General features: G+C 43.2%; 1 protein-coding gene across 5 annotated transcripts in view; it reads right to left on the bottom strand.

Moving 5' to 3' along the window:
* ncor1 (nuclear receptor corepressor 1) overlaps positions 1-13212 on the bottom strand; it is a 69719-nt gene that overhangs the window by 15042 nt on the left and 41465 nt on the right. For all 5 annotated transcript variants that reach the window (XM_080749695.1, XM_080749698.1, XM_080749697.1 and 2 more), the window contains 8 exons: positions 9834-9970; positions 9594-9693; positions 6920-7367; positions 6638-6764; positions 6282-6462; positions 5518-5685; positions 1377-1543; positions 845-956 (listed from right to left, as the gene is read on the bottom strand). In XM_080749695.1, coding sequence (XP_080605821.1) covers positions 845-956; positions 1377-1543; positions 5518-5685; positions 6282-6462; positions 6638-6764; positions 6920-7367; positions 9594-9693; positions 9834-9970 — 1440 coding nt within the window. The remainder of the gene's footprint in view (positions 1-844; positions 957-1376; positions 1544-5517; positions 5686-6281; positions 6463-6637; positions 6765-6919; positions 7368-9593; positions 9694-9833; positions 9971-13212) is intronic.

Raw genomic sequence — 13212 nt, 5'->3', positions numbered from 1 at the left:
AGATAGTGTCTTTTGGAAGCATTTGTGGTAGGAAATCAACGGTGTGAGAGGCCAGAGACTGTCTGTGGCGGTGGTGGTAGTTATTTAGAAAACCCAAGCGGTCAGACTGAAGAGGGATGGCATTTGGTTGAGCCTAACTCGAGGGACTCTCTCATCCTACACCAGCCTGCCACATTCTGTCAGGTCTGTGTAAACAGAGCAAGGAGGCCAATTCTTGGCAGAAAAACTCTGTTCTGTGATGGCAGATGTATCATTTCCTGAGTTGCAGAAATCTCCTTTGATTTTGTAACTGAAGTGCCATTCAGAGGCAATGCTTGCTTTAGTTGTAACTTGTGAAGAAAAAAAAAAAAAAAAAAAAGACATCCAGTACCAATCATCTACGTATACCAAAATACTAAAAAGCTGTGAATCCACAAATGTTTCCTTCAAATTAATTGACAAAGCAGCAGCAGAAAATGCTCTTTGGTGTGCATTAGGGTCTTGATCCATTATGAATCATTTGGATTAACCAATTTAATTAAATGATGTAACTCTGTATGGGGCAGTGGTGAGTGGAGTATTGCAACAAGTCATTTACAGTTCAGGCATTCAGCCAGAGCAGTCACAGTGACTTACAAAGTGCAAGGTCAGAGTAAGCGGAAAGATAGTCAACAATCAATAGTCTAAACGCTAACTAAAGAGCTAAAAAAACAAGTATGTCAATCTGGCGTCTCTATTTTGGCAATGTCATTGTAGACGAAAATTGGCTCTAAATAAACAGCAATCAGACATTAATTGCTATGAGACCAATTAGCTGACCAACTTGGAACTGCATGATGACAAAGGTAATTGTTAGCAGTCTTACCGGGCTTGCTGGGATCCTGCTGCCGGGGCAGACCCAGGGATATTGAACCCACATTGCCTTTTGTCCCCTCTGGGCCATAGACAGCGTGTGGCAGGTATGTGCCAGGAGTTCCCTGGAACAGCACAAACCAAGAGGTCAGAATAAACAGTGCAGGATTGCAAGGACTACATACAAAAAAAGGAAGCTGGACAAAGAGGGGTTAAAAAAAGGTACTGGAGCCAGGTAACAGGTGCATATTATTGGTGAGGCCCCAAATTGATACTGTAGTTTACGTTACAATATCTAACTAAATGATTTTGTCACAAGCACAGTAACAGTACAGCAAGCTACTGTTAATGAAATGACTGATTTACTAGTGCTCTTCTGTTTATACAAGTAGAGTAACTATATCTACACAAATTAATCAAAAAGAAAATAGGTAATATAGGTAGTAAAATGTCAAAAGAAAATACACAATCAGGTAAAAACAAAATGATAATAGATCATGGATCACAAAGTCACTGACTGTTAACAATTTACTATGGTGTCTTACCTGGGAGATTGAGCCTCCCTGGATGAAGGAGGGCTTGTCTGTGGGCTTGGAGGTTGGAATGAGTGGAGGAGGAGATGGAATGTTGGAAGGTCGGCTGTGTCTGTTGAAAGTCACCCGCACACCATCCGGAAGGCTCTGAACCAGCTGGTTGGGGGCTGGGTGGAGGACTGGGAGATCAGAGAGGGGAGAAAACATACAAAAAATACATTTAAAACCAGTGACAATTAATCAATGCTTTGACGACACCATTAACAGGTGAAAACGTGTAAAAAGATTTTTCTAATACCCGATCTATGCGCCAATATAGCTGTAGAGCTTGTAGATTGTAGAGCTGTTGTGAGTTTGTGAACGTTTTTTGAAAATAGGCCATAAATGGTCATAGTTCATGTTTGTTTAAAAAACCTCAATGAACCCACACTGTCCTAAACCACACAACGTGACCTTGACCCACGCTTACTGTCTGTTCAGCCATGTCCTGGAGAACAGCTGACTAAACAGGTTATAACAAGGGTCTTCAACATTTTCAGGCCAAGGACCCCTTAGCTGAGAGAGAGATGAAGCAGGGACCCCCACAATCTTATCATAGATTCCATATAGTTTCATTGTTTGACAGCACGATCATCAGTATATTTTAGATTCATGTTAATGTGGGTTTTCAGGTATTTAACCACTTGAGCCGTCAATACTTAATAAACTTTACTTAATACTTAATAAGACCTTTCACCAGTAGGAGCGAGATCATTTAGCGACCTACAACCGGGTCGCGACGTGGTCGGTAGTTTTCAGCGACCGGGTCGCTAAATCGAGCGACCGGGTCGCTAAATCACCGACCGCGCCGCTAAATCGACCGACCCGGTCGCTAAATCTACCGACCTGCCTGCAGTTTTAGGTCGGTAGATTTAGCGACCCGGTTGGTACATCTAGTGACCCGGTCGGAAGATTTTGCGCCCCAGTCGGTCGATTTAGCGACCCGGTCGCTCGCTTTAGCGGCGCGGTCGGTGATTTAGCGACGCGGTCGGTGATTTAGCGACCCGGTCGGGAGGTTGCGTGGCAGGTTAGCCTAACTGAGGTAAGGTTACTGAGGTTAGGGTTAGTAGCCCGGTGGTCGGTGGAAGCGACCACCGGTCGGTGGATTTGCGTGGCAGGTTAGCCTAACTGAGGTCAGGTTACTGAGGTTAGGTTTAGGGTTAGGGTTAGGGTTAGTAGCCCGGTGGTCGGTGGAAGCGACCACCGGTCGGTGGATTTACCTACCCGGTCGCTGGATTAGCGTCCCGGTCGGTGGAATTAGCGTCCCGGTCGGTGGAATTAGCGTCCCGGTCGGTGGAATTAGCGACCCGGTCGGTGGTTTTAGCGTCCCGGTCGGTGGTTTTAGCGTCCCGGTCGATTTAGCGACCCGGTCGGTGGTTTTAGCGTCCCGGTCGGTGGTTTTAGCGTCCCGGTCGGTGGTTCTAGCGTCCCGGTCGGTGGTTTTACCGTCCCAGTCGGTCGATTTAGCGACACGGTCGCTGAAAACTACCGACCACGTCGCGACCCGGTTGTAGGTCGCTAAATGATCTCTCCCTCTCTCCCTTTCACTGTACTTAGTCTGCTCCTTTCCCCCTCTAAAGCTCTTTGCCAAAAATAGACGATCTACAAGCTCACACCGCTTGTAGATCTGCTATTTTTGTCTTAAGTTCTCAGAATATGGATGCTAGGGTTCAAGTGGTTAATATAAAGAAAGGGGGAAAACCCTACAGACACGGTGACAAGGAGCAACGCCTGCAGGAAGCGTCTGTCGCAGCCTGCACTTCGCTTCACAGAATTAAAAATGCAAATGTTGCGAGAGTTCCTCCAGCAAGTACAGACGTCACACTATCCTGCTGGCTTCATCAGTAAGAATTAATAAATTCCCCAGAGCCTGGGCGTGAAGAATTCTAATTCATACCCAAGTCTCAAAAACTGGGAGGACAAGTTAATGACTTTTAATTTGTCAAATGTGACACATGGGGAATAACACAAGAGATGGTGAACTTTGGTAGAACATTGGGTTGTATAGCTACCTGGCCTGAGAATGATATGCAAGTTTATCAACTTTATCTGTTGCTCCTGTGCTGTGCTCAATGAACCTTAAGTAGTGATTCTATTCAAAATATCTCAAAATCATATATTTAGCACACAGTCCTGGTAACATTTTTTTGTCTATCTCACCTACTTGTGGTGTCATGGTGACCCATGGATTTTTGTTGCTCTACAGCATTTTGTAATAGTAATATGATATGAATACAGCAATTTAATTTTTTGACCAAGTGCATCATCTTGAGATGAATATTGGTAATGACGTATGCATCAGTCTATGTTTGATGCAAGTGAACGTATTAAGTCACATATGAGTCTTTATACTCTATTGCTTGTTCTTACTCCTATGTTACCAACCTTTGTGGAAAGTAAACATTGACTTGTATTTCATATTACGAGAAGTGGTTTCATTCTCAATGTTCTTGCACTACCATTGCTAACAGGAACCAACACTAGTCTTTATGAAATAAATGAAAAAAGCCCTTAAAAAAAGGGGGGGGGGGAGCAACATTGTACAGAAAATGGCGAATTTCTACATGGAAAAGCACCCACCAAACATACATAGTACAAGCCGAAAACAAGGTTGCTAGGGTTCTTGGGCTGACAACACATCAGGTTAAACCAGCATTGGTTGGATTATCGCATGGCTAAAAGCCTCCATCTAGGTATGGGACGATATGACATTTTCATGTCACGATTATTGTGACCAAAGAAATTGCGATTTATGATATGATCATGATAATCAAAATATCCCCAACACCCATTATCCTGGGGCAGAACATTTGCCCAAAAATAGCAGATCTACCAGCTCACAACACGTTGCGTTGCGACACACACAACACAAGCCACTGCCCAACAAACAGCAATTTGCACTGAAGTGACTTCAACCACTGGTGAACAATCGTGGGTATTTCCATATTTGGGCATGCGACATGAGACAAAACAGAAACCACTGCCCACAAGGTGATTATGTCCATATCTGGTCATAACCCATCCTCCCGCCACAGACGACAAAACAAGAAAACTAGAAAGATGCAATTCTGGGAAATTGCAAGTGTGGTTGCCGTGACACGTAGATCCGCATAGAGCCTAACGTAGATCTGACAACAGCTGGACCGCCCCCTCTGGACGATGGGATTGGAATACAGTAGGTCACATCACCTTTAGCCCAATAACAACTCACTCACTTCACAAGTGGTGTCATTTATGAGTTAATTGTGGGCTCACTTTCGCCAATTTTAACCAATTTATATTTATTCCACTTTTCTTGGCATCCTACTACTTCCACATTCTTTGAGCTAGCTATTTTTCCTTCAACTTCTTTAGCTTTACGCAGTTATTATTGCTTGTACTTTTTTCTTTACACATTTTTATACTTTGAGATTTTTGAAAAAGGTTTCCCAGTGAATTCTCTGGATAATGAATTCTCTCTTACCATTTATATTACTGCTTGGGCTAGAGCTGAATGGAAAGTCAGTCTGAGGAGGGATGTGTACATTTTCTACTGTACATAATAAACGTGTGCGTGTTGTCAGCGAGCCCATGCGGTTTCTGCAGGAACTGCTTTTCTAGTTTGGCCTAACCATCCATTTGTGCCCAATATTTAAAAGTATTAGCAAAATGGTTAATCGTTTCAAATCCAGATTCATGACAGGATAGCTCCAAGGTCCGTTTTGTGAAGTTAAGGGTGTAATGAGTACATCCAAGTACAAAAAACAGAAAAACAATAGCACAAAGCCACCTGTCAAACTCAACTCACATCATAAAACACCCTCATTTTATTTGATTCAAATCTGTATACCGCTCTATGTCCAACATAGCCAAGCACAGTAATCCAATTTTCAAAGAAGAAGCTAGTCTGGTAAGTGGTAAGAATAGCAAATATTTATTACCACGGTGAGTGAGGATGGTAGTTGACCATATTGACGCCGCAGCCATTTCGTTCTCAATTCATACACATTTGGCGTGGGAAAGTATAAAGTAAGAACAAGATAGTCGCCATGTGAATATGGCCAATGGGAGAGAGCAGGCAAGAGAGGAGAGGAGGGGAGGAACAGGAAGGAGGAGGAGGGTGTGTGCTGGTTACCTGGAGGCACACTGTAGCGGGACACATTGGGGGCGTTGGGGTCGGGCTGGGGGGAGGCCTTGCTCAGCTCCCTGGGGGAGAGTCTGTAGGGGGAACCTGGCCGACCAGACTGAGCCTCCTGGTCCATAGTCAGCTTCATGTCATAAGGGATGTAGGAAATGGGCTTACCTGCAGTACACAGGCATGAGGACAAGGGGAAAACATGCACTATTAAGAGAGAAAGGGCTCAACGTCAGCTATAATGCCGAGCAGACCTACACGGGGTGATAAATATGCAAAGTAAACTCGCTTCGGGACGAAACAACTTTTTAAATGTACTTCGGCTACAACACTCTGTGGCAGGGCGGTCCAGTTTAGATGCCATTTACAGAGAAGGTGCTAAAAGCACTGTACAACAGCGATAAAGACCATGCACTGACTTGCCCTGTGCGCCTTTTAACGCAGTTAAAGGCATTAAGTGGTTGAATTAGTCTTGCACATAGGAATATGTACAGCTCTGACAAACGAGTCACACACGCTCAAAAGTCAACTCAAAGGCCCAGTGTCTCCTTGCAAAATATATTTAAAGCTCTCCGTTCATATTGCAGATAGATGATGGTCAGCTAATGTCTTATTCTTGCCTTGCTGAGACAAGTTTTTTGTTTACAGGGAATGAAAGGGACAAAAGGACACATTAGCCATAATCGGATGCCTACTAAGCAAGAGAACAGATAGAAAGAGAAAGACAGAAAGCGGGGTAGCTGTGTTTGCTTGTCTTCTCTTACCATCTCGGTCTACTATGGTGGGGCTGCGGGTGTTATAGCTAGGTGTCCTGCGGTCCATGTCGCCCTGATCCTGCCTCTGCTTGTCCTCTTGGTGTGCCGACTCATGTACCGCTTTGATCTGGTGCTGGAACATGGCAAAGCCGCTCATGGGGACACTGCCAGGGCCAAACGGACCAGGTACCTGAAAGATTTGAGGAGGACGACAAGCCATGATGAGCTGGACTGTCAAATACTAGATCTGCGAGATACAAAACAAAGCTTACAGATAAACAAGGCATGTTTTCAGGCTTCTTCCCGCACACTTCTGAAAAAACTAATATGATAAGATGAAAATAGGCTCTGTTGTAGTGACTGACCATGGGTGGTATAGCGGCGGCCCGCTGTTGCAGCTGCTGCATGTTGAGCTGGCCCTGCTTGACTGAAGACACCAGCACTGAACCTGGAGGATTCAGCAATGAAGGTCTGCCCTCAGAAGAAAACATTCTGAGGGCAGACCAAAGAAACAAGAGAAACAAGAGAAAGAAAGAAGCAAAAAAGATGAGTTGCAATCACACAGACTACTTACTCCTTAAAAAAACACACTCTTGGAAATATAAATAGTGACATTAAAGTATAGACAACAAGCACAGAAGTCCCACCTCGGTCTCTCAGGTTCTGCCTCCACATCCTCGTCAGCACTGCAGGTGGCGCTGGAGTCATTATCAGAGTGGAGCTCCCTCTGCCTCTCTCCGTGGTCCCCCTTGTCTCCTTTCTCCTTGGCCTCAGGCTCCATCTTGACCTGCACCTCTCCGCTCTTCATGTCCACATCCTGCGGTTCACTCTTGGGATGCACCGGGCCCATGTAGGCAGACATCCGGGGTCTTTCCTCGTGGGTGCCAGCCTCCCCCTCTGGGCTCTTTTCTTGCTTGACGCGTAGTTCCCCGTACATAGGCTCCGGGGTCTTCCCATTGCTGGTATGCCCTCTGTCCTGTTCCATGCACTGGCTGTCTCCCACAGCACCATCTCCTCTCTTGGAGTCACCCATTTTAGAGGGGTCTGCCTGGGAGGGAGAGGGGGCACTCTCTGTGTCAGAGCTGTTGTCACCACCTGGGGAAACAGGAGAGAGAGATGAGTAACATTTCATGTTATGTAGAAACTTGTACGGACACTTCCCATGGTAGATGTTTTAAAATGAACCTAAAATGCTTAAAGGTGATACACCATGAAATTTCACTTTTCCTATTTTAAAACCTTTTTTTGGGGTCCCACTAGCACCTTCTATCCTCACAAAGTCCCATTTCTGACCGTTGTGTCTTTCTCTGGTTTTGGGAAGGCGGAGGTTAAAAGCAAAATGCTCTGAGAGCCATTCAAAAATGAGAGAGGCTCTCTATTCAGGAGTGGTAATTTAGCCTCAAACCTTTTGAAAAACGTTTTTGGGACATAAACAATATGACATAAATACTTTTTAAATGCATGGTGTATCACCTTTAAGTAACCCTCCAACTATTTAAGACTACAGTATGTGCACCTATACCTGCTCTTAGCATTAATTAGACATTTTACTCCCTAAATACTACAATGCATTTCTTAAACACTTTAGTATCATTGACCTCAGAGTATTCTTAGGATCACCCAACCATGTGACAATCTATAGGCTCTGGGCCGTGAAGGTCCCTTTGGAACAGTTTGAGTTTCCAAGAGACAATGAAAGAATAAACATGGAAAAAAACCTTATGGCTGCTTCCTGTCCCCAGTGTTATCATGTTGCAGTTATGTATGATTATAACCGGGCAGATACTATCTCTACACAGTATATCGAATGCAACTGAAACAAAAACAAGAGTCTAATAGCGGCATGCAGGCCTATCAAAATGATTACCTAATCACAATTATTTTAGATAATCGCAATTATTTTTGCATAATCGTCATAATTGTATCCATGTTCAGACAAACATTTTTTCTTCTCTTTTCGGAAATAGCCAATCTACAATCTACAGAGCCTGAAAGCCAGACAGAAAGGTAATTTTGATTTATATGTTCCAATGTTCGATGCCAAAAACACAATCGTTAAATCGTTAATCACAATTATTTGTGTAGAAATTAAACTAAAATGTCATGATCGTGACAACCCTAACAGCGTTGCTTCCTTTTCCAACGTTGAACTATCGATAGCAAGTTATTATATGTGTCAGTTCATATGTGTGTCACAATGTGATGTTCAGTGGTGAAGCCACATTATGTGTGCGGCTGCATTTGTGCATGTACTAGTGTGGTGAAAGACAGTCTATGCCTCATTTAGCCAAATGGAAGTATTGATGTTATATGTGTACTTCAAAAAGAATAATGTTGGTGTAACTAAGATATTTGAAAAAAAGAAAGATTTTGTACAAGTTTTGTGTAACTTTTCAACTACACTACATTCAATGGATTTAATGTTATTTAGTCACAAGTTTTTGTTAATACCTTTCATTGGTTCAATATTCATGAAACTCACACAGACTTGTGTGAGCGACACATTGGGAGATTCAAAAAAGCAAGCAAGCTAGAAGGTTTGATATTAACATAGCAAGCTAAAAAAGTAAGGAACCAAGAACAAAAAGTGAGAAAGAAAGATGGCCAAATGACAAAGTCCAGTAATCTGTCAGCCCCAGGGACAGGATTGCCCTGAACTAGAGAGCAGACATGGATGACTGGCCCAGACTAATCTGGCCATACACTCACTAACCCCTTTCCCAAGCACGGCAAGGCAGTCTATTTGACTTTTCAAAGCCTTTTTACAAGCTATGATATGACAGCAAAGATAAGAGAATGTCCAAGACCTCTGGAGTAGAGTGGGCAGAAAGAGACAAGAGGAGGATTGCCAGATCTTAACGAATGGACCAATCATTTGCATTCCATACATCAACTCTTCAAAACCGACAAGTTGTTATACAACAGTTGACCAAGTGCTCAGAAACAGTTCAGATCTTTTAAAGCAATACCATCATATCATCAGTGACTCTTATATTGAAGCCCGACTAGTATGTTTAGGAAGTCCGATTTTAATAAAACTCCATGCACTGTGAAACAGGGATGGGATGCCACACACTAGTTGTGTTTTTCAGCTACTGGATTTAACACAAGTGACGTGGGACGCATAGCGTCTACACATTCAGCAAACGCGACCCAGTGCCAGGGTCTGATTTATTATGGTGACAGTGACAGCTGAACCAGCCCTGCTTCGTCTACCCAACTTTTCTGGATTCAAAATGGTGATAATCGCAGAAAAGTGACGCATGCCTGCATTAGTGTGTGTATGTGCGTGTCATGTGATCATATCTTCCTCTCTCTGACCTTCACTGTCATCTTGGTTGTCCTCATCATCATCAGCTGATGCCGTGGCCTGACCCTCGCCCTGCAACGCCCTTGCATCAGCCCGAGCTCGCCGTGTGTCCTGGAAGAAGCAAATACAGAATGTTAGCATACCATGTCAGCAGAATATGAACATAACCATGATACTTTTGCATTAATGACAGTTCCACAGACTGACAATGACACAAGGCTAATGGAGACCCATAGAAATGTGTTACTCACCTGCTTGTGCTGCTGGAGCAGGTTGTCCAAGTTATGACGTCTCTTGTAATTGAAATAGAAGTTCTTGCACTGAGCCTCGCTTTTGCTGCCCACCATTTTGGCAATGGCCGGCCAGTTGCGTCCATGCTCAACAAGTCCTAATGTGAGATAAAGAAGAAGACAATTCAGCAAAGGCAATTAAGGAGATCTATGCTCAAAGCTTTGAGTACAAATGGACATAACTGAATATACATTTCATGTTAATATAAACATGTACATTATTAGATTAGATTAGCATTGCTACAAAGATGTATACAGTATATCAAATTTAAACAGGATTTATCTGCATCTGCATCTTCAACAGGTTGCTATTGGTTGCTGATGTACTGCCCTATCCCGACATGCTAAGCTCACAATCAGCTTTGATGATCTCAATGGACCGTTTAAGCCTACGCTTACAAGTTGAAATGGCCCTTGAAGGCTGCCAATTACATTTGGCATTAAGAGTGTTTCTCCTCTAAATCCCGAACTACTATTCTCTCTCTATACCTTCCTCCCATACTAGCCTCTCTCTTCTGCAAGATCCCAGTTTTGACAAATTGCCATATAAGTCCCATAGTGGGGCGGCAGTGGCTCAGGGGTAGAGTGGCTGCTTGGCAACCGGAAGGTACCCAGTTCGATCCCAGGCTCCCCCAGAGTTACTGTCGAAGTGTCCTTGTGTGTGTGTGTGTGTGTGTGTGTGTGTGTGTGTGTGTGTGTGTGTGTGTGTGTGTGTGTGTGTGTGTGTGTGTGTGTGTGAAATACACTTGCTTTGGCAATGTAAACATATGTTTTCTCATGTTTTTCTCATGCCAATAAAGCTCCTTTAAATTGAATTGAATGGGTGAATGTAATACACAATAATTTTAAAGCGCCTTGGATAAAGGCGCTATATACTGTAAATGCACCATTTACCATTTACAATATTACTGTTGGGACTGTTAACCACTTACAGCGCCTATATACATATATGGAGCACCCCTACCTACATTATTCACAGTGCATGTGTTCGTACAACAAATATCTATTGGATCTTGAATTTTAGAAGAATGTTTAATATCTTTGAAAGATTTGGGAAATCTTCGCCTATAATGAATATGGCCAAAAATAGGGAAGCCTGATTGAAAGTGGCTAAAGACTGCCATCTTTGTTTGGAATGCCTTAAACACACAGTCTGTACGTCACGTGCCTGGGCCTTGTTTGTTTTGTGATTATGCGTTAGATCCCCCTGAGGACATCACTTATCCCAATGGCCTGCCAGTGCCAGCACACAGTAGCTAGGAGCTTTACATTCTCTCTAGCTTCAAGGAGCTCCCATTCATTCGGAGAAGCATCGTTGGTACATTACGCGTCTTAACCTTTGTTCATGTGGCAGCCATAAAATGTCCATAAATACTCTCTCAACCATCCACCGCAGTCACTAAGGACCTTAAAAACTGCTTATAATGTTACATTTGTCTTCTTGGATGAATTATATATTTTTTGCCTGGGCTGAATCCATCATGTGGGTCAGCTGCATCACACACTGCAACAAATCCGCGTTAGATGTTCCTCACATGTCCTTGCATCGAAACACTCACATGTCAAACTCAAGTCTTCCAACCAACACGAGAGAATGACTGTTATCTCGTGTGAATGTGGAGAGAGACACGAAAAGTCAGGAGAGAGAAATGGATAAATGTAGCAACGTGCCTTTGGGTTGGATTCGAAACCGGGTCGACTAAGCCTTATGACATGCGCTTTATCAGGTGAGCCACCGTGACCAGGGCACCGCACATTGAATATAATTATACAGTAATGACTTGAGTAATAAAATGTCAATGTTTTACGTTGCAAGTGCGGGTGAGAGATGCGGTTTTCAGCCGCACATGATGGCAAGAGAACAGCCGGGCGGAATGACTCGGTTTTCCCCGCAGAAGCACACAGATGGCCTCCGTCTTTACGATCTATCAGGGGATCGTATTGTAGAAATATTCGGTGACTACTTGAAAAGGTATGAAATCTGTGGTTGGTATTATTTTATTATTTACTGGGGCAGTGAATGAGTTAATATTTGGAGCAAACACCAAAGAACCACGAAGAGCAAGCTTTGCAAAGGAACACTATTTTCCATACAAGCTACAAAGATCTGTAGTTACAACAATAGTCTAAATAATAAATTACTACTAAGTGGTCCGCAAAAATATTGACATGAAAGTGGTCCTTGGTGCAAAAAAGGTTGGAGACCCCTGCCTAGAGGACTGAATCCGAAATTATTTGCATGTGGGAATTCCTCTGATCAGTCTTAGCCGCTGTTCACACAACGCTGTTTTCAAGAGAAAACGGAAAAATAAACTGTCAGATATGCCATCCGTTTAGACTACAACAGCGTTTTCTGGGGTTGAAAACGCAACAAAGTGAAACCACCTTCCAAGGTGGAAATCTTTGAAGACACTCCTCCTTGCGTCTCCATGTGAAAAACGGAGGAAACGACAAAACGTGTGATGTCAGGGCTCATGTGCAGACTACGTTACCATGGTGAATGTAAACAAGGAAGTACAACAGCGTCACTCGTCTATTTGTGTGTCACCGCCACCTAGCGACATGGCATGCACATTACAGCATTTTCAATGCTGATGCGTTTTCATGTAGAAGCAGAACAACAAGTGAGAACGCAACTAGAGACTGTTGTCGATTAAACGTGGCCTTAGAGGAAGAAGTGTCTGCACCTCAATCACATGCATTCAATGAAAGATGAGTGATATACAATGCTTTTCTACACAGTTCAATGCTTCAGTGCTTTTCTACAGTACTAAATAAATTCCACATGCCTAACAAATTGCATGTATGATCATCAGTGACTGAAAAACATAACTAAAATCCACTGTATGTCAACATTATGGCAGCAGGTCTTTACCTAGCTAGCATACATTTGAGTGTAATAATTTACCCAAACCAATGGTAACAATTGAGATCTATTCAAAGAACATACAGAAGAGGAAATGACATGCACCCACAATGAAATCAGACTGCTTTTTTACATAACCAATGTTCTGTGCCCTCAGGGAGAACTTCTGATTTGGGTGCAGGGTCTGGTATCCATTAGCCGTGTTTAAACACCCTTACACAGATTAACGGCTTACAACATTGCACTACAGGAGAGTAGTGTTGAACTGTGTGCTGTGAAGGTCTGACTGGCCATGAGTAGTAACTAGGCAACAATGAATTATAGATCTGACACAACGTATGATACAGGCCTGAATTCTTTCAAGTCATAACAGTAACATTTTCATTCTGAAAGGGAATCCAAATCTTCAAAATTCACACCAGAGAGTCTCTAAATGCATCCTTTTATTCAATCTGTCCAGTTCAAAGCACATAG

This window comes from Nannobrachium achirus (genome assembly GCF_963921795.1).
Source record: "Nannobrachium achirus genome assembly, chromosome: 19".
NCBI classification, from domain to species: domain Eukaryota; kingdom Metazoa; phylum Chordata; class Actinopteri; order Myctophiformes; family Myctophidae; genus Nannobrachium; species Nannobrachium achirus.
The sequence above is the reverse complement of the archived record's forward strand: the minus strand, read 5'-3'. Positions and strand labels throughout refer to the sequence as shown.